Source organism: Nelumbo lutea, chromosome 6, assembly GCF_056320005.1.
Source record: "Nelumbo lutea isolate HS-2025 chromosome 6, American lotus-T2T, whole genome shotgun sequence".
NCBI lineage: Eukaryota > Viridiplantae > Streptophyta > Magnoliopsida > Proteales > Nelumbonaceae > Nelumbo > Nelumbo lutea.
Genome location: NC_142689.1, coordinates 35,385,307 through 35,408,066, shown reverse-complemented (window position 1 = coordinate 35,408,066; position 22,760 = coordinate 35,385,307). Strand labels below are relative to the sequence as shown.

The window sequence follows — 22,760 nt, the reverse complement described above, 5'->3', positions numbered from 1 at the left end:
TCCCATTTGTGTACTTCCTTTTCTCTTTGAAGAGTTGAGTTGCAGAGCATCAGATTTGATGCCAAATTTCTCCAAGGAATTCTTTCCCGATGCTCCAAGGAATTCATTAGCACCACAATTGGGCATCAGTGCAGAAATATCAGCGGATGGGAATATTGATGTTAAGAGCAAGAACACTCTGGGACATTGAGAGCAAGAAAGGCTTTCAGTGAATGGGAATATTATATATGCAATAGGATTGGGCAGTTAAGGGCATTTCAGTCAATAAAATATTTTACAAGCTGACTCACCATTCAAGGGCAGTTTATATATGCAATGGGAATATTTGCTCGTTCTTCGTTAATTTTTTCAATTTTAATAAAAAAAACACACAAGGAAATAAGGTTTTATATTAAATTTGTTTAGACTTAACTATCCAGTAACTAAGTAGATTTAATAACTTGGATCCTTGACCACAGAACTGTAGTGGAAGCTAACAAATGCTTCAAGAGTGAGATGACCATAAGGCTGTGTTTGTTTACAATGCAAAAGCAAAAAATGATCATTGCATATCAAGGACACGACGGTTCAAGGGAATTAATGCAAATTGGGACAGGATTACTAGATCCATTTGCATTTATGTCTTTTGGTTATTAATGCCGTAAACATTGTGGAAAAGAAAGGGGTTGGTATTCCAGAAAACCCAAACAAAAAAATCGGTAGTTCTAGTGCTCTGGATCGTTGAATTGAGAATGGATATATAGAGAGAGAGAGAGGTGTCCCTTTTGCTGATGAAAGGTTGAAGATGGTGAGCATTGTCTCAATCAATGTTTTCGAACCGCGGTAGAGTGAGAGTGAGAGAGAGAAAGAGGTGCCCAAGGTTGAAGATGGTGAACATTGTCTCGATCAATGTTTTCGAACCGCCGTAGAGAGAGAGACAGATGCCCCTTGCTGATGAGAGGTTGAAGATGCTAGCTGAACATTGTTTCAAATTCTCAATTGAATTACTATGGCTAGCTCAGATCTGGTTGATTGTCCTGAGATCTTCGATTTCTTGGTTGGAATGTCATTTTATAGATGACATTGATGGCAGTTTCCTCTCACATAAGAAGAGACAAAGAAGAGAGTAAATGTTTACTTTGGATTAAACTTCATATGCCCAAAATTGATGGAGTGAGGAGTAAAGTACAAATATGTACAGTATAAATACATATAAAATATTTTGTAAGATTTACATTTGTACTGCTTTCAAACTCAGCTTCAGTAATTAATCTATGTTTTTCCATGAAAAAAAAATTGCAGCTTTGACTTTACAAGGAATGTCGGCAATGGCTTTATAAATATGAGATGCCATTATGTTGCAAGTGTGGTTGGTGAAGATGCCAGCTGGTCTATCATTTTCTTTGTTTCTGTGAAAAGAGCCTTGAATCGAAAATTGCTAAGAATATCAAGTACTATTGCAACAGAAACTCATATATATATAACACTAATTATAAACAACCCATGCATCGACTACTGCCCTTAGTTCTGCCATATCGTTTGTGCATTTACCATAAAAACCACATGAGGCAAAGGCCAAGTTGAAAGCATTCCTTTTGGATGTAATATTTATCCCGATTTCCTTGAACCACAACTCAAAGTTGCAGAGAGATTGTTTTAGAGACTTGAGTGATTAACCTTAAGTCGTACGCCTTGCCTTTAGTTGTCATTGTCTCCATTTCATCACTGCTTTTGTCTTCATTGCTATGGAATAGATTTTCTCCTGCATATATGTAACTATATATATGGTATGTGTCCCTTCTCAAACTTCTCTAAGATTCACCAATTAATGCATGCTATGATTATCCAAGTGGGTTAAATTTTCTTGTCTATGACAATGCTAGGAAGTGGATTTTTTTAATCTCATCGGCAATAGTGGAACACATTTGTAATTGTTGAAACATCCAAATAGCTAGCCATAGAGCCCTGGTTTATGGCACAAGCCACGAAGGGTTCATCTTTTGGTCAATGGGATTTTTGTTCCCAATTCTTTTTTCAGATTTATGTAGGGTTTATAGAAAATTTATTTTTCTTAGGTATCGCTTATCTGGGAAGTGGCACCCATCTCTCAGATGGACAACTAACTTTCCCACCTAGGAGGAAAGTTGTCAACACTTGGATAGGACAAAATTGTTCTTTTAAAAATGCATTTTTATGGCTAAAATAGTCATTATTTTATTTACCTGAGAAATAAAAAACACAGGTAAATGCACTTATAAAATGCTTACCCGGGTAAGTAATTTCCCGAAAAGAGAACGGGGGCCCAAGATTTAACAACTGAGTAAGCTCTGGTTCCCTATCCTTCTTAAATGCTGAAAAATAAGAAGAAACATAATTTTTTTTCCTTGAACCAATAACTGATTTCCCATGTGCTTTTTCCTTGTGAAGTTAAAAAATGTTTTCTTTACATGTGTCGTATGCTTGGTTTTAAGAGAATAACATATATATAAACTGTATGAACAAATTAATGCACAGACGAGTTAATTATTATGGAAGTAACAAATATATCCAGCATAAACTCTTTTGTCAATTGATGTACGAAATTTCAAGGTAAGTATTTTGAAAAAAAAAAAAAAAGCATCTTCATAATAATTCTGATTTGCTTTATATCATTTCTCCATGTAATTCCTTGTGGTCATTTTAATTTTTACAAATGGCTTATACTTGAAGCATTGCTTGATAGAGACAATATGCTTAGCTATGACCTAAGAAATTTGTTAATAGAACCTTCTTCACACGTTCCCATGCTTGTATGCTGGGTTATTCTCCCTTTGTTCATTTTTCTTTCATGGGAGGCCTCTTTCCTTGTCTTTATTGAGTATATACATCTTAATGTTCTTTACTGTAATGAATGAAAGGGACATATTACACCAACCATCAAGAACAACTCCTATCGTAAAGGGCTAGATAATGATTTTTTTGGTTAAGTTGAAGCTGAAAGAAGCTGCTGGGTGATGGAGATCTTTTAATTTGTTCATCATATTTTCTCAGTTCTAAAATAATCAAGATCTAGATATAAACTATTTCTAAATCAAGGTGATGGAATACCTGGCACTCTCACTCTCTCTCTCTTCCTCTCTCTTTCCCTCCAATTCGACAAGAAGAAACAAACAATAGAGAGAATTTAAGAGGAACGAGACGCTCAGGTGCACATGACAGTCCACAACCAAGAGATAGGTGAAGTTCCCAAATAATTAAATTTCCAAGATAAGCTAGCTCTACTTTTCCAAAGAATTGCCACTGTCGTCATATAACATTCATATTTGGAGAGAAGTTCTTTCATCGTTTTACTCAAATTGGTATTCTTGCATATATATAGCTGGTGATGCGACAGCTGACTTACTAACACAATGAAAATCAAAGCTACTCTTTTGAATATATGCAATAACAACAGAGGTCACATTTGTGCCCCACAATGCCCCACAGCACATCCCCACCTTAATTGTATCGGGAACATGTTCCAACAATAAGTATGGGAGATGACGAGACATCACCTAGAGATGCTCCCAATACAAGGTGAGGATGTGCTGTAGGGCATTGTGTGGCGCTCCCTTGTGGGGCGCAAATGTGAATTCATTACATCTGAGTACTGCAACCTAACTGTGGAAGGCCATGGCTTCTCTTCCTATCGTCTACCAATGTCATCGATCAATGATGCCCCTCAATTAGGGGTGAGCAAATGAGTAGGTTCTACTCAGAACCGAATGGAACCGACCTCGAACCAGTCTTAAACCGACCCTACCCGATTTGTTACAATATAAGGTCTAGTTTCAAATTCTTCAAACTGACTGCTATCTAGGTCAGTTCCAGTTTCTAGGGGTTTACCACTTTACTCTATTCGAACCAACCCAATGAACTGGCCTTGGTTGGTCTGGCCTTGGAACCAAACTTTCCTTGAAATATACTCCAAAATATTTATAAGGATATGAATATTTGAGCCCAAGTACTCATGGTTACAACTTACAAAAGCCATGGTCTCACATGACCATCCATTTGCTTAAGTGAATTGATCATTTGTTTTCATTTTATAATATTTGTATATGTATAATAAATGATATAAAAGGTAATATTTATAAAATTTAAATTATAATGACAAATTTTTGATCATATATTAATATATTATGATAATCTACATATTAAATAATCAATTTAATCAATAAAGATGATATAAGTTTTAAACTATATATTATCATTATTAAAAATCACGTTTTTGAAGGAGATGTTTCTTTTTTTTTTTCCCTTGAAGGGGAGGGTACAGAAAGAATAGGTTCTACGGGTAGACCCTGGAACCAACCCCGGAACTGCCAAGACCAGAACCGACCTTCACAGGATAAGTTTCAGTGCCAAAAACCTAAAATTAACCGACCCCTATAGGATAGATTCCAGGTTCTGTGATGAAACTGAACTGGACCAAACTAACCCATGCTCACTCCTACCCTCAATAATGAAATGCCTTTCCTAACTATGTTTGAAATAGAAATCCCATGGAATTAATGAAGTCTATCATAATCTAAATGTTCCATTTTTTACGAACTTGTCTTGAAGATATGACAGTTTTCAGGGTATTGATAACATCTGATGTTGCTGAACTAAATGAATTATTGTCTTGTCCTCTAGTGGATAAGTCATTAATTTAGTGGGTTCTCAGCTCCTTTTATGGATAAATGGTATGCTGAGTTAACCATTAAATCTATAAATTTTTATTATATTTATATGTCTCTGTTATATATAAAAGACAAAACAATAAGTCATTCAGTTGAGCCATTTAAGTCATTAAACAGGTTCCCTCAGACTTTTTGTAGAGCTCGTGGAATTGGTACATGGAATATTACTTTCCTTTCCTTTATTTTTCACCAACTTCTAAGCTCATTAATATTTCTACAACTTCTGTGTTGAATTAGATAATTTAGAGGGGTAGCAGGATTAATTTTAAAGGCCAATTTGCCTAAAATGTAAAATAAAGTGATAAAGATGTAAATTTAGTTCATTTGAGAGATTCGAATGGGACTAATTGAATCAATTGGTTGGTTTGGAATTAATTAGTGATAAAATAATTTCACATTTCCTTAGCATTTTGGCATATGAATTTAAATGAATTTATTATATGAATCCCAAGAGAACCATTTTTGTCTCCATTAGCATTCTTTTTCTAGCTAAGGAAAGATAATCATTTCATCAAGTAGTTTCCAAACGTCCCACAAGGAGAATCTGAAATGAAGTGATAACATTCAGAAAATGCCTTTCAAGAATAAAGAAGAAAAAGCATGTCATTATTGATGCATGTGACATGATTTCTTTACCAATTCTTATCTATTTAGACTATGTTTGATTTGATAGAAAATAAAAGAGAAACAGAATGTTAAGAAGGGAAAGTTCCTAACAAAATTTCTGAAATCCCTAACCTTCCTTCAACTTTTATCGTTCTTTCTTATTTTCTATTTAACCAAACACAATGCAAGTGAATAAAAAGGACTAGTGGCAAACAGTATGAAAATAAGTGTGGAAGCAGGTCTGGGTCTATAAAAGAATAATAAAACTAGGTATCTCTCCTGTATACAAATCCCAAAATTGGTGGCAGAAGAGCCAAGGAGCCGTCCTACCTACTTCACTAGTTATCCAAGAATTGCCTGAAAGCCTTAATTCTACTATTCCAAGTGAGAGGTTACAGTGATGGATCTAAAAATGCAGAATCTGGGTAAGAACAAAGTAATTGGATCAAGTAATCAAAGTTGAGACATTAAGAAAAAAAAAAGAAAAACATTAAAGCATGTACTAAAACATAAACTTTTTGGAACCCTAGAACCAATGGGTAAGGAAGAGATACAAAAAGCTTGGAGAAATAAAATCCAAGACAAGATAAAAAAATTAAAAAAGGGGAGAAATTGAGAAATAGTCCTCCATTTTCTCGAGGATATATACCAGGAGTTTGATCGATATAGACTAACTGACTAAGGACTCTTTCACTCTGTCTCTCTCTCTCAATTATCTGCCTTTAGCTCAGCAACTTTAGCCTTTACTTTTTCTTTTTTTTTTTCTTGATTTATTATTTATTTTGAGGAAGAGATGGTAATTTGGATCCGTAAATATAATGGGTAAATAACATGGGCGTTCAGGCCATCAATGAAAGGGATTGTCTTTATATGGGAGAACGATGGGTTAGATGCGTTAGAAGTGATCAGCTTATTACAATACCGATCTCTCTCTCTCTCTGTGTATGTATGTGTCTTTCTCTCTCCATCCACTACACTCCAATTGCTTACTTCAAAACCACGGTGATATCTACTCGGTGCTATGGTTCTTGTCTCCTTCTTTCCCAAGATCCAGCCCCTTGTATTAAACCTCTCATTCAATAGTCCAATTCTCTCCATGTTAATCTCTCTGCTTTAAATGCAACTGTCGCCATGGCTGCAGAGCTTGGCCTACTGTCCATGATCCAACTCCAGAAACTGGCTCAGTCTCAACAACAACAACCTAACCCTAGCTTAGCCGCTGGCTCTTGGATGTGGAACGCAAAGCAAGCTCAAGACGATGATGATTCATGGGAGGTACGCGCTTTCGCTGAAGACACCGGTAACATCCTGGGCACTACATGGCCCCCTCGCTCCTACACTTGCACCTTCTGCAGACGAGAATTCCGATCCGCTCAGGCGCTCGGCGGTCACATGAACGTGCACCGTCGAGACCGTGCCAGACTCCGTCAATCGCCTCCTGCTTCTGCAGATCCCTCCTCATCTTCCAATTCCTCATCTACTTTCCTTATCCCCACTCCAGAATTTGCTCCCAATGGCGCCTACTGTCTTCTTTACCCTCTGCCAAGCCCTACCAACTCTTTCACACCCACGTCACTGAATAGGTGCATGGACTCACCCCCTACTCTTCTTTCTCTGCCCAATTATTCCACAAACACCTTAGTCCCATCTTGCCCACCTTCCATTAATTTCCCAGCTTCTACAGATATCCAGGCTTCGTCATGTCACTCTGCTAATAAGCTGGAGCCTTCATTTTCTGTCGACGATAACTACAATTATAACTACAACAAGGAATTGCCGGTTGAGGAGCTCGATCTAGAACTCCGGCTGGGGCAAAGGCCACCATCGCTGTAGCATGAGAGAAGAGAATTGTTGCGTTTTTTTTTGGTTTGTGCTTGCTCATCATCAGTATGTGTAAGATATATACACTCTACTTCCTAATTAGACAGTATGTAAAAAAAAAAAAAAAATCCTGAATCCTGGTTGATACTTCCATGAGTGTTTGATTGAAGATGTAGTAATGGCATAACAAGGGCGACAGGGAGGAAGGAGCAGAAGAAGAAGAAACCCTTTCCCGAGATTGTAAATTAACACAGAAAGGAAGGATTTTGATTTATGAAAGATCATTATGAACGAGGATTAGGGTTTGGTGATGGATGGGTACAGTCTGCAGTGCAGTGTCATTTTCCACCACGCATCAAGAGTCTGCAGGTGATCCATTCCCGTGGGGACTATATCTATGACACATAAGGTAGGCTATTTGCGCCTTTTGTTTGAAAGAACTACCAAATTGCCACTGCCTCCATTTTAATAATTAGCCATTAATTTTGGAAATAAATATTGTGCATTTCTTGGTATAGCTGATTAATGAGGTTCTGTATTTTGATTATTCGATTAAACAATGGTTCTTCTACCCTTGAAGAGGAGATGCAATAAGTTTCTGCAATTAAGCAGAAGGGAGAATTCCAATTTCAGGTGTTTAAGTTGGGAGAATTTGGGTAAAATCCTTCTTCTCCTTAAGCTGTAAACAAATCATTTTGAACTTTTCATCTTTATCTGTCTTTTTTGCTTTCTCCCCCCTTTGTTTATATCGATCCTTACAGGGAATGATGCTGCACTATCTGGTCAAATATAAATCTTTGTTGCCTCAATGCAATCATTCTGAAAACAATTTTCTTTTTTTGACTCTCTTAGCAGGTCTACAGATCAAATAGCCCATGATCATCCAATTAAATTAAATTTATATACATATATACTTAATGTAAGGCCTATTTTGTAGAAAAATGGAATATACATAAAATATTGTTAAAACAAAAAAACAAAAGAGCTAACTGACAATATAATTTTGATGACAGATTATCATGACAGCACTCATGATGATGTTATAACAATTTATATCCGATTGTCTGACATGCATTGCCCCAATTACTAGGGTTCTGGATTCCACATTAGAACTTATCAATAATTGGTTTAGTTTCGCTTCATATACTATTCTCAGTTAGGAATGAATCCAATTTGGATCCATTAAAGGGTCAAACAGACATATATAATACAAATTTTTTCAGTAATTACTAAGCAATTGTATGTTGAAATGTAGCTTATTTTGGAAACTCCTATAATAAAGCATATTTGTGATAAACTTGTCTTTCAAAACGGGCAAGAAATAAGATGTATAGAATATATAAACACAAAGACATGTAGATAGACAGATGCTTAATTTATGGTTTCTAAAAGAATTTTGGTCTAGGCCAGAGATATTTAGGTTTTACTAATTTGAACATAGTTTAATTCTTCTTTTTTTTTTTGAATGGGTAATATTTCAATTGCAGCTTCAATTCTTAGGCTTGAATAGGGATTAATTAACCCAGCTGGGCCTTTTTTTTTTGGTAGAAAACCCAGATGGATTTAGATGACCCTTCTTGAGCAGCAAATTTAGATAAAAAAAAAATGAAAAAAGAATTCAGTGGCCTTTTCATTCTGTTTAATAGTCTGACAGGGTATGGAAATCAGCAACAAGTGTTATAACGCAACCATATTTCTGATCCTTACCGTCTTATAAAAATCCTTTACATATGGTGTTTGATATCCTATTATAGGATAGTAATGATCAGAAGTACAACAATAATAGAATCCATGGTTATTTTTCCCCAAATTATACCTAAAATTACATATCTCTATCTAAATATCCATATACGAAGTTGAAGTTGACCCTTTAAACTCTAATAACTAAAAATCACAATGGAAATTGACTTTATTGCTTATTATTTGTTATAGAACATATAAAAGATTTGTTAATAAATTTATTATGCATGCATTATTTTATGTCATTTAGAAATTCCATTTGTAGGTATACATGTATTATACTAATTTTTAAAAATATTAGCTTGTGTTTGGTTTAAAGGAAAAGGTAGGGTATAGGTTTCCCTAACTTTTCCTATCTCTTCCTTCATTCCAAACACAGTCTAGGTTTGCTTTGCACACGCATCTTCATTTATTATTTAAGGAAAAAAATTGCCTCTTTTTGTTTTCCAATAACATTGATATCAATTTCAATGTAGGAAAAAAATCAAAGAAAAGCTAAAAATAGAAGAGGGGGAAAAAGAGAAAACATTAACTTAGGCTGTGCTTGATTTGAAAGAAAAGGTAGGGAATTTTTTTTTTCTTTCAAACCAAACACAGTCTTAAGTTTTATCCTATCCAAAAACAATAAATGTTGCAAACTGTGAGAATGAATAATCTAAAGGCAGCAACAAACTAACTTGATTAAGGAGGAAAAGTAAAATTACTTTTGGTTCTCTTTTGTACTCTCTTTAATAATGATGAAAAAGTATTGTAGAAATGATGGTCCTTCAACTTCTTTTATTTTTACAATGTCGCATTTCCAAGAAAATAAACTATAGTGTGGCAAACGACCACAATGATACTTCTCAAGGAACTTATTTATATATACATTTTAATTACTTAAGTGCCTTATATATATAATAAAATGCAGTATTTTTATAAAGTTATTAGTAGCTAGATATCTTTTGGGTAGTAAAAGAATAAAAATTATTAGAAGAGAAAAAAAGAGAGAGATACAAAAAGAATTGGTTTCTCAAGATTTTACTAGAACATGGGAGTTATTTATTTATACAATATTAATTTTAAGGTGGCCTATTATATTTGATCTTAAAATATCTTCAAACAGGTACTTGTATTAACTACATCCAATTATGATTTATTAAGTAGACCACAATAAACATTAAGGCTCCATTTGGAAGGAGTACAAATACAAATATGTAGAGCGCAAAACCTTATATTTTGTAGTATTTTGTATAGATTTGTACTGTACATATTTGTATTTATACTCCTTTCAAATTAACCCCAAGTCTGAATTTGGAAAGAGTACAAATGCAAATACATACAAAAATAATACAAAACACTTTGCACTCTAGGTATTTGCATTTGTACTCCTTCCAAACTGAGCCTAAGCAATATAAAGTAGATCTGCAATTGGGGTCCTACAGGCTATGTGAAAACTGCTGGACTAGGGAGTTGATAGATAGACAGCTAGTTTCTAGCTTTATTGCACTCAGTAAGAACTGATTGGTGTGATTTTTTTTGCTCATTATCTTAAATGGTAAAATTGAATTTATTCTACTCAAGTAATATCCTAGTGATATTTCATTCTTTCCATTTATATGCATCAAATTTCGAAAGGGTTACAACATTTGAACAATTGCCTGTCCCAAGATGGTAAGGGTTACAACATTTTAGTTTTAGGGGACTTTTCAAAACTGAACTTTAGCCTCTTGGCTAAACTAATATGCTGTGAAAGTGAATATGGTAGAAGGATGAATTTAGGGTTCAACGTACATACTTTCTTGCAGAAGCAATTGATTGCATACTATTAGGACGGGATCGATCCCTTGTGAGCAAAAACTCTACATACACCCTGAAATGAAATCATGGGAATTCAACCGCATATTAGGAATCTCTCTCCAGGAATTTAACATGCAGCACGGGAGATGTTCCCGATGTAGGACTGGATGCTATGTGAGAAGAGCTTTTGTTTAGAAGAGATCCGGACTCTACTGTATATTAGTATAGGTACCCAGTGGTACTGATGACGACCAATAGTAGTTGTAGTACTAGTAACAGTAGCATTAATGGAGTGATAGTAGTATAACAAGAGGAAGAAGAAGTCAGTAATAGTGGTAATAAAAATTAATTGGAAAAGAAAGAGAGGGTGCTGTCTTATTCTATAGGACCAAAATCTTAATAGTAATTGTCGGCCCTATGGGATTCTCTAAGGATGCAGATGCACATGGATAGCTCTACAAACCCTTCAGCGCTGCACCCACCTGATCGAACAGGAAAATGGAGATCCTTTGGTAAACAAAACAATAAACCAACCCCAAAGTCTCCAAGAAAGCAAACCCAAACCCTTACCACCCAACACAGATGTTTTCACGGCTTGGCCTCTTATGTCTGATGGCAACCACTCAGTTAGGTTTCTTCAACTCATTCTATCACCAAGCTGTCACACAATAAATAACCTCGTTTTCTCTATTTAGTTTTTGTAGAAAGAATTTTCAACTTTTATCTAAGGATGATTGGGGAAAGCATGCCTCATGACCAAGCTTCATATATGGGCCCTAGAAAGTAGAATCCTTACCCTTCATTTTGGGTGATCTATGCCATCAAAATTCGAGGTGGTGCAATTAACTCTATCATTCAAATCTGACTGCAACACAAGCAGTATATAGTCCATGCTTCAATATATGTTTAGTTTTGCTGAAAGACAAAGTGATACAAGTTAAAAGCTTCAAGAGAGAAATGGAAGCTCAAGCTCAAGACGCGTGAGAAAGACATTTTCCCCTGTTCATATTTTGGTCTGTTTTTTGACCTTGTGCTTTCCTGCTGGGAAATGTTGAGATGTCCCTTTGGAGTAGTTAGTACATGAGTGCAAGAGGTCTATTAAGTCATGAGATAATAAACCCCACCACCACAAGCCTCACCTTCACGTGGGCCCCGCTGAAATCCCACTGTGTGGAGACAGAGATCCAGCTAAGGGAAAAGAAAAGAAAACACAGTAGCCTGGATGATTTTTATGTGCACCAGACATCACAGAGTGATTGGTCCCCTCTCTCCTCTCTGCAAGAAAGATGCATATCATCTCTTATAACCATGAATTCAGTGTCGATGAATGGCAAATAAAGACGTGTTCAAAGTTCAAACAAAACCCTAATAAGAGATCAAGCACCCACACACACACCAAAGCCGAGACCCTTGGCTTTTGCCTGACAAGGTGAGTAATAGATCGACCAAGATTCTGAAGTCACAGGCAGACAGACTGAGAGAGAGAGAGAGAGAGAGAAGCAGGCAATATATGATATTAAGTGGGGGGGTGGGGTCGTTAAAAGTTATGCGTGTGGCAGCTGGTTTTGAGGTTTAGTCCTCTTCGGTGCATGGGCTCGTATTCTGAGACACCAATCAGTAATGATTGCCTCCTCTCATCTAGTCCTCATCCCTGTGTTAGAGGGGAGCTATCAACTCTAATATCCAGCTCTTCCATTAAACAAAAAAACAATGAGCTGTGTCTGTTACTGATCTACTGTATTTGAATTGAATCCTCTCACGACCACGAGCCAACTTGTTCATGATTGTACTTCAATTCATCAGCGCTAGCTATTAGAATTCAGAAATAACTTTGGGTCCTTTTCCCGTCCAAAACGGTGAAAAACCTGGTGATCATTCTTCACCTTCCAGCGTGCGTGCAGTAATAAGGCATGGATTGGACCGGGCCAAAGTTCAACTGCAAGTCTGTAACTCAGCCAAAAGCTAAAAGCTTAAAGCTTGGCCGAATTAATTCTTTTCCTGGTTCAACTGCTTATCAAGCCAAACGCCAAAGCCTGCTGGGCTAGCCCGAACTTCAAGGTTCAAGTCCGCCCATTCATGTATTGGAGGGAAACAAAAGGATGAATAAAGTCATCAGGTGTACTTTTAAAACTGAAGCAATTAAGAATGGCAGAGATCACCAATTCATCATCGATCCCAATACGCTTTTGCTTCATCTTCTACCTACTAAATATTAGCATGAAAAATTTTGGGTAAAATACTTAAAAAACTTATCTTTTGTTTGAAAATTTAGTCAAAATATTCTTAAGTTTTTGATAATGGACAAAATCTTCTCATGCCGTTACAATCTACTCATATGTGATGGCAAGTGACATAAATTCCAGTTTTATTTATGATTGAAAAAATATCCATTTTAACATTTATATTATTCTTCAATTTTTCATAACATCTTTACAAGCGTGAATTGAGCTCACCTCGCATTCCTTGAAATGGAAACAGACGACACCTTTCTATTTGGAATCATCTCCTATTATGGCATCATATATAGATCTCTCCTAGATTGAAAGCTAAAACAAAGGAACTAATTCTATCAAATAGGATACGGTTACGTGGATGGTTCCTCTGGCCATGTGTTCTTATTCCTCCAAGTACTCACTTCTGAGTGCACATATCACTGCTGCATTTGTCTAGATAAAACACTCTTCTCCTATGAGTAATGCAGATATATGTATATATTTTATGATATTGCTTTCAAAATTCAAAGAGGGGAGGGTGGACACTCAAGTCTTGAGATATTTCTCTCTGATCTCCCCCTGTCATATCAACAGGCACTCCAAGAGTCTTTGTTTCTCTCTCCCCCTCAGAGAGTGTCCATCTCTGAGTTTTGAGAGGTTTTCTCTCTCTCTTTTTTAAGAAAGTCTCCATGTCGGGGTTGTCCTCCCGTCTCTCCTTTTCTTCTCTGTTTTCTTCTTCCCTTCTTTGTTTCCCTCGCTTCTCTCTTTTCCTCTTGATTAACTCAATCCAATCCTCCACTCTCTTTCGTTTCTTCTCTTTTTTTCTCTTTTCTTTTTTTTTTTTTTTCTTTTGTTCATTTTTGTAGGGATTTTAATATAGGAGGCGGAGTGTTGGGCGCTGGCCTTAATCGCTACTTTGATTCACTGCTGGTGGTTGTTTCCTTATTTTCCTTCACCAGCACTTACAGCTTTGGGTGGATCCATCTGATGATAACAAATCCGGTGATTACAATTCTAGGTGGTTAACGTTTCAATTGGTTCCAATTCTGGTGACAATAGTTCTGGCAGTTTCAGTTCCAGGTGGTTAAAGTTCCATTTGATTCCACTCCTGACGATAATAGTTCTGACAGTCTTAGTTCCGGGTGATTAAACTTCCAGTTGGTTCCACTTCCGGTGATAACAGTTCCGGCGGTTATTTTTACTGGGTGGTTAAACTTCCAGTTGATTCCAGTTTTGACAATAACAGTTCTGGTTTTAGAATTTTAAAGTTCTAGTTAGTTCCATATCGTTAAAGTTTTGGCAGTTATAGTTTTGGATGATTAAAGTTATGACGAATTGCTACTATATTTATCCCTCTCTTTTAGTGATTGGAGATGCTCTCATTTATCTCTTCTGTTGGTGATTCTACCTCGCATTTTGTCTATTGTAGAAGTTTATTCATTTTTTCCTTTATCCACTATAAATATTTTGTTCTTTGTAGAGACTTGTATTCTTGCTTTGTACTATTATCACTTCTCGGTTTTCATATAATGTTTCTGTAATTTCTTGCTTGGTATTGTGACCACTACTTTGTATTCATACAAATTTCATAGTTGAATGAAATATGATGTTTTGACTTTAAAAAGAAAAGAAATAGGGGAAGGTGTTGTTGCACGTATGCTGTTAAATAATAGCGGAACATTTCTTCAGTTAAGATCATGCGCGATGGAAGTTATTATTGCCAAAACATTGGATATGCAAGCTCTATTGTTTGTTGTTGATTAAATAATAGCGGAACATTTCTTCAGTTAAGATCATGCGCGATAGAAGTTATTACTGCCAAAACATTAGATATGCAAGCTCTATTGTTTGTTGTTGAGGTAGCCAACTTATATCATAATATGCAAATCTCTAGTTTTTCATTCATGGGGAAATGTATCAAGCAAGAATAAGAAATATTGCAACGTCTCGAGGCTTATTGGCTGGTATGTATCTTACATGGGGCTTCCCAATACGCTCCCACAGGGGGTATTTCGGGGTTTGTCTTAGTTCAATGGCTAAACCAGCCTTAAACCGATCTTTCTGAACCAGTTTCAAAGAAAAACTAAAAAAAATAAAAAAACGAGCAATGTATCGGCATATATCGATATTTTGAACATTGGTTTCAAATGCACAACTGTAAGTGTTGCGAGGACGATGTAAGGACAAATTTTTTGAGACTGAATCTGAATTTAATTTATTCATTTCTTAGATGCAAAGACAATTGCTACAATTCATAGTCGGATGTCTTTTTGTTTATCCACGCAGAGATTGCATGTCTTAGGCTCATATTGTAGCTCAAAGGAGTTTACACTCAAATCATTTTGGAGACAAAATAGGGAGGTCTAGGGGTGTACAATTGGTCGGTTCTGTTAAGTTCGATTCTGTTCAAATCAATGACCTAATTGGCTATTCAGTTTTACCATTTCCTCTAAGCGAACCGAACTGGCCCTAACAAAATTCAGTTTAGTTTGGTTTGGTTTTCATCAGTTCGATTAGACCCCGGTTCCACAAAAATGACAAGCATTTAATAAGTGTTATTAATAAAAAGTTAAAATAGCCCCAAAACCCAATGGTTTTAACTAATTAATTATTAACCATTATTAATCAAAAGTTAGAATGACCCAAAAGCCCAATGGTTTTAATTAATTAATTATTATTAATTAAAATCTAAAATAGGCCCAAAGCCCAATGCCAATGGGGAATTGGTGATTTGACAATTTTCAAAAGTAATTAATGATTAAGGAACAATTAATAATGAGTCTAGGTTTTAATTAACTATTATTAATTGTTCATTGGAAAATATAATAATTAATTGGCATAAAGTATTAAATAAAAAATTAATGTTCAATATACTTAAAAAAATAACAACATTAATTCGGTTTTTGGTTCAGTTCAGTTGAAAATTTTAGTCAAATTATACCAAAAACGAAAACTAATTTAAAAAAAAAAAAAAAACTGAACCGAATCAATAGCCAAATTAATCGAACTCGATTATCTTATTTGGTTTAGTTCGATTTGGTTTTCGGTTTATCAATCGAATTTGAACACCCCTAGCCCTAGGGAATCTCCGTATCAATAACCTTGTAATTAATTAAATTTATGTCAGTAGCAAAATAAAAAAAAAATTAAGAAGAATGAAGAGTAAAATTGTGGTTGTGATAGGTTACAACATTCTCTGGTGAAATTTCGTCTGATTTAGGATTATTTAACACGGTTTCCAGTAAAAATTTGACACTCAAATGTTGTTTATCGAAATATTTTCATTTTAAAAATTAAATAAAAAAAGATAAAATAGTTTTTTCCACCTTTTCCATTAACAGTTGCTAACTAACAATTGTTAATTGTCTACAAATCTAAGATACTTTAAGTAATTTTTCAAAGTTTAGTCCATTTAATAAAACATAAGGATAGTTCACCCAAAACTTTTTTACTCCTCTCAAGTTTTAATCACAAGTAAATAACAAATTTAGTGGGGGTGGGGGGTGGTTTCTCATTCTCCACATCCTACAATTGTAGGGTACCCTATATTAACATGGGCCTGTTTCAGCTGTTAAAAGACGGTTCTCTTTTTGTTGTGGATATAGCTTCTAAAGAGTGTGACAAGTTGCCTTTTTAAATAAGAAAAGTTTTCTAGACAACCATATATCCCTTTCCGACCACCCTACCTAGTAAATTCTCCCAGAAGCAAACCATCCATCAGATAGGTGACTCTTTGGATTCTCCACGTGGGCAGTTCTGCACTCCACGTCAGCTTTTATAGTATGGACTTTTCCTCTGAAAATGCCAATTGTTGATGTTCCAAAAGTCATACTTGAAAAGGAAAAAAGGAGGTAGAATTGAATCATAATATGTGCACTCACGAGTGTGTACAGCCTTGTGGGTTATGGATCATGAGTCCCTCACATCTTAAGAGAAGAGATACATGTTCCCTCATGATTCTTGCACAAGGGCGCATGCCACCGGTTGCTCCTTCCCATTAAAAGATAAAGTTTTCGGAAAGGGATTTCTCTGCTACTGGGTTGAAAAAAAATTAAAAATAATAAAATCTATTGGGTTCAAAAAATAAAATAAAAATTTGAATTTTGTTTCCTGAAAAAGTATTAACCACTTTTGCTACGACTTCGTCCCAGCCCTGTGTAAACCAGGAAATCAAGGCCTTCAATGCACTGTTTGGCCTCACACCTTGGATTAGATGAAGTGAAGTTGGGGTGGGGCCACAGATCAAAGACCATGATTCACTGTTTTGGCCCAAAAGGATAAAAGCATGTCATAGCAAAAGTGATCTCCATGAAAAATAAAATAAAGAAAGATAAGATAAATCCTTGAGGTTGTTTGGTTTAATAGAAAACAACATGGTTTTTAAAAACGGACCGGTCAGGGGTCCAGTTATGGTTTGAACGGTTTGACAGTTGGACCCGAACGGCCAGATCGTTCTGACAAAAAAATAAAAAAATTAAAAAAATTTGGAAAATAGTCAAAACTGTTCAAACGGTTAATCGGCCGGTTCAATGGTTTGTTGACCAAAATCAACAGTTTTGGGGGAAAAAGAGGTTTTGGGGGAAAACGGAACTGGTCAAGTGATCGATTCCCGGTTTTTCAGGTCCAACCGCCCGGTCCGGTCTGATTTTGAAAACCATGGAATACAAAAGAAAATATAAAGGGAATATGGCCTTTCAGGGTGAGGGCCATATTCCCTATCCCCGACTTCAATTCCTGATCATCACCAATGGAGACAAGTTCCTCATTGAGGACCTGACTCAAATTCTTTTGTTTTTTTTTTTTATTCAAAGCTTGCTTTGAGAGAGGTTTAATTAAGGCTGTGTTCAGTTGGAAGGAAAAAGTAGGGAAAGGAAGGAAAACGCTTCCTACATTTTCCTTCAAACCAAACATAACCCAAAAGAAAGAAAAATTCATTAATCTAAATTGATTAGGAAAAATTATTGCATTTGGGGTTGGATTGAGATAGTGAATTCACTCCCCATTCCCATCCCCCATCCTTGATCGGCTAGTAGGGCTGGTAAACTTGACCCCAACCCATTTAACCCACCCATACCCTCCCAATCTATTAGTGGGTCAATATGGGTCGAGCAACCCATTAGGGTCGGTAGAAAAGGGTAGGGTGGGTTGGGTCGAGGGTACCCATTAGGGTCAAGATGGGTTGGGCAATTCTATCTATACTCGCAAAATCTCAAAATATGGAAGTTGTAAAGTTTTGAACCCAAGCCTCCTAAAGTGCTAACATCTCATAAAACTTCCAAACCACTATGCCACATTTCATTTTGAGAATAAAAGTGAAATAAAATAGATTTAAGTAACTTTCGTGTTCACATGCAATTTTATACAAAAACACTTTTACAAAAGCAATTCTATAAAGTAATTTTATGAAAATGACTTTTATGAAAGCACTTTTACAAAACTTTTACAAAAGCACTTTATGAAAGTACTTTTACGAAAACACTTTCATGAAAGCAGAAAAGCCCTTTTATAAAAAATACTTTAATGAAAGCACTTTTATACAAGTACTTTAAAACGAAAGCATTTTTATTAAAGTACTTTTATGAAAACATTTTTATGAAAGCATAAAAGTACATTTACAAAGTACTTTTATGTAAGTACTTTTACATAAAAGCACTTCTATAAAAGTACTTATGAAAGAACTTTTATGAAAGCATAAAGCACTTTTATAAAAGTACTTTTATGAAAGAACTTTTACACAAAAGCACTTTTACGGAAACTGATGAACCTACAATTTATCTATATTTTATGAGGTTTTGCATTAAATTTTATGTTGGTTTTATTAATCTTTGCCTTAATTTAGCTTGATTGCAAGAAAGATTTCAGGGGGAGCCAAATCAACAAAAAGAAGGCAAAAGCAAGAAAAGAAAACCCAAAAATTTATCAAGTTCAGCCCGGCCCAGCCATGAGAGCAAGAGAATTTCATTCGGCCCAAGAGGAGCAAGTGAAACTCTTTGGAAAATACAAGGGAAGAAGCCTAGCAAGAAGGAAATTTCGGCCCAGCCCATTTTTAGCCCAAATAACAGCCTAGAGTGTAGCCCACTTGAGCTCAAAAGCAAGCTAAGTTGTAGCCCAAATAGCAGCCCAAAGGGAGCTAGGGGCGGCAACTTCTAGGAGTTTCTTGAAGAGAAGGAGGGAGCACTCTAGAAGGTTCATGAGGGGTGTAATACACCCCATTCTAGAGGCTTCAAGAAGGGGCAAGAGCCCCCTTGAAAAACTATATAAGGAGGCCTCTAGGAGGGGAGAAAGTTGTTCAATTGCTTGAGAGGAAGGCTCTCCCACTCTTAGAGGTTCGGCCACCTTGAGAGAAGAGAAGAGAAGAAGGCTAGGCGCAAGGAAGAAGAAGAAGAAGGGCTAAAGGAAGTTCAAGACAAGCAAGCTAGAAGAAGAAGGTGAGTTCGAATTGAGGGTTTGTGATTCAAAGATCTTTTGTAATAAATCATTTGTAGTTTCATTCTCTTTTGATTTGAATTCAGTTTCTTAGTTATATTTTCTTTCTTCTTTCTCCTTGTTTCCATTCTTCCTTGATGTATTTCAGCTTGTAAAATTTCAGTTCAGCAATCTAATTCTTTTTGATTCATTCAAATGGTCATGCATTGTACTTGAAGTTTCTTGAATAAGGGTGTGATTGTAGATTAATTCGGCCAACTAACCTTCAAAACTCAGATCTGAATTCTCAGATCTGAGATTGCAAGATCTGAATTGCTTGAAAGAGAATTCAGATCTGCAATTTTCAGATTGGGCGAATTAATCTACAGCTTAGAATTCCTAGAGTGCTTGAGAGAGACTCTAGGAATTCAGATCTACTATTCAAGAACTGAATTGAGTGCAAGGTTAGAGATAACTTGCACAATTCAGTTGGTGATCAATTCAGATTTGAATTGATGCCTTAGAAGTGTTTGAAGAAATGCATGCATGGGGATTAGATTCTTGCTAGAGATAGAAGAACCGTCACTCATGCATAGGATGAACATGCGCTTGAGAGAGGCTGTTCATGACCTTGGGGTTTCACCAAACCAAGGCTCAATCATGATTCATTCGAATGATCCAAATTGATAGATTGCTGAATTCTGAGATTGACATTTACTGCTTACTCTTCTAACCTGAATTGAAGGCAATTGGGCCAATGATTTAGATAGATTTTAATTTAGGATTTCTTAGCTTTCATTAGAGTTTTGATTTATTTGTTGATCAGATAAGAAGTGCTCAATTTAGTATTGGTAATTGTTTCCTAAATCCTCGTGGGAACGATACTTCACTCACTACTTTATTACTTGAACGGCTAGTGCACTTGCTAGTGTCACAATGAGCCACACATCATGTTTTTGGCGCCGCTGCCGGGGATTTATAGAAGCAATATTAGGAAACATTGAGCATTCTTAATCTGATCTCATTCAGCATTGCATTCATAGTTGGGTTAATTTGCTAACTTTTTCATTTCAGCTTGGACTGCAACTACTGTACTACTGTAGTTATGTTTCTTCTTTCTTAAGTAGATTACTTTCTTTTTCTGGTTTCAGTTTCATTTTAATAAAGGCATATTTGATTTCTATTCAATCTTGATGTTGTTCCCTTCAAAAAGAAAAAAAAATTCACAAAAAAAAACATGAGTGTTGCAGATCTGAGTTGCATTCGGCACTCAGATCAGCAGATTTCAGATCTGCAGCACTCAGCCGAAAAGAGTTGCTTGTGTTTCAGACTTTATTATTATTATTTTTTTCTTTCTTTCTTCTTTCATTACAAAAAGAAAAAAAAATGAAAAAAAAAGGGGGAGATCTTTTGAACAACAAGAGGAGCAATTGAGAATTCGGATCAGAATTCAGATTTGAATTCAGATCTGAATTCTGCTATTGCAGATCTACAACAGTTCAGATCTGAGTTCCTTTGAACTCAGACCTGAACTGATGAAATTTTGAGGGGAATTGGGTGTCATCACCACCCCAATTCACCCTAGGGCACTTCTGCTATTCCCCAAAAACAATTTGGTAGCAATAACTGAAGGTAAGGCAATTGAGAATTCAGATCCAAACTCAGACTTGAGTTCAGACCTGAATTCTGCTATTGCAGAACTGCTCAGTTCAGATCTAAGTTCAGATGAACTCAGACCTGAACTGATACAAGTTTAAGGTGAATTGGGTGCCATCATCACCCCAACTCACCCTATGATAAATCCGACATACCCCAAAGGTAATTGGATAACAAAGAATGAAAAAGAAAATTCAGATCTGAACTGATACAGATCTGAACTATAGTTGAAGACTGAACTGATACAGAGCACATTTTGGATTTTTGGGTGACTTGAACATTTTCTTTATCCACTTGTAACCGAGCTACATTAGCTACGGAGGTGTATGTTTGGATTGAATAATTGTTATGCCTCAGATATTTAAGAAAAATTAGCACTTTCCAAGTATTTCTATTAGCATTCAGATCTGTAGCAGGGCTGCTATAGTGCAACAGTTAGCAGACCTGATTTCAGATTTCTACAAAAGTTGTATGGACCGAATAGCTTGCAATACCAAACATTGCAGACCCAATTTTCAGGTCTTAGCAAGTGTTTGATATGCATCAGCTATACAGGTTTGAGCTTCAATTGTAGAGTTTAAAATCTTTAACCCAAGCCTAACTCAGGACTGTTTTTTTTTTTTCAGATCCTTTTAAATTATTTTTCAGATCAGATCTGATTTCAGCCCTACAGCATCACAGATTTGATTCCAACCTTAATGGATGTATATTGTAGTGTATACCAATGAGTGTGTATGAGATATACAGCTCAGATCTGAATTATTATTTGTTAATTTCTCTGGACTAACAATACCAAAGACTTGTAGATCTGAACTCAGATCTAAATTGGGTCTGAATTCAAATGTTGCAATCGATGGATGTAGATAAAGGAACCATGAATAAGATGATTGGTTTAAATCTGCTTTTAGTATAATCGGCTTCATTTATTCATGATAGGATGTAGGTTTTGTATTCCAATACTTCACTTTACATTTTTAGTGTGATAGGATTAATTATTTATTTTCTTTTGTGAATATTGGCATTTTTATTGCTTTGACCTTAACAGTTTATGACAAGCAGACCTGAACTGGAAGAGATCCTTTACGAAACGGAGATTGAACGGACTCTCCGTATCCGTTTGAGAGCTGCTAAGCAAGTCAGACAAGAAGCACAAGAAATGGCTGAACAAAGAACTATGATGGATTATGCCAAGCCCACCCTCACCGGGACTGTCTCCAGCATTATCAGGCCAACTATTGCTGCCAATAACTTCGAAATTAAACCGGCCATAATCCAAATGATACAAAATACGGTTCAGTTTTGTGGTATGGCCCATGAGGATCCGAATGCCCATATTGCTAACTTCTTGGAAATCTGTGACACCTTCAAACACGATGGGGTAAGTGATGATGCCATCCGGCTAAGGTTATTCCCATTTTCTTTGAAGGATAAAGCCAAAGCTTGGTTGAACTCATTACCGGCAGGATCTATAGCCACATGGGATGAAATGGCCAGCCGTTTTCTCTCTAAATATTTTCCCCCTTCTAAAACTGCTAAAATGAGGAATGACATCACTACTTTTTTCCAGCAAGAGGGGGAATCTTTATATGAGTCATGGGAACAATACAAGGAGCTGTTAAGGAGAGTTCCTCACCATGGCCTCCCCATTTGGCTGCAAGTGCAGACTTTCTATAATGGTCTTACTGACTCAAATAAGACCATATTAGATGTTGTAGCTGGAGGATCCATAAATAATAAAACTCCTGAGGTTGCCCATGCACTTATTGAGGAAATGGCAGCCAACAATTATCAATGGCATTCGGAAAGGACTCAAACTAGGAAGCAGCAAGGCTTGCATAATGTTGATACTTATACAACA

General features: G+C 36.0%; 1 protein-coding gene and 1 non-coding gene across 2 annotated transcripts; one reads left to right on the top strand and one right to left on the bottom strand.

Annotated features, from left to right (window-relative positions):
- The first annotated feature begins 6,086 nt into the window (after positions 1 to 6,086).
- Positions 6,087 to 7,938, top strand: LOC148848512 (uncharacterized). The gene has a single exon (XM_088948540.1). The coding sequence runs from the start codon at positions 6,420 to 6,422 to the stop codon at positions 7,119 to 7,121; it is 702 nt and encodes a 233-aa protein (XP_088804666.1). The 5' UTR covers positions 6,087 to 6,419; the 3' UTR covers positions 7,122 to 7,938.
- A 14,498-nt stretch (positions 7,939 to 22,436) lies between these two features.
- On the bottom strand, positions 22,437 to 22,543 carry LOC148848511 (small nucleolar RNA R71). The gene has a single exon (XR_016101555.1). It is a non-coding gene; the product is annotated as a small nucleolar RNA R71 (small nucleolar RNA).
- Positions 22,544 to 22,760: the final 217 nt, after the last annotated feature.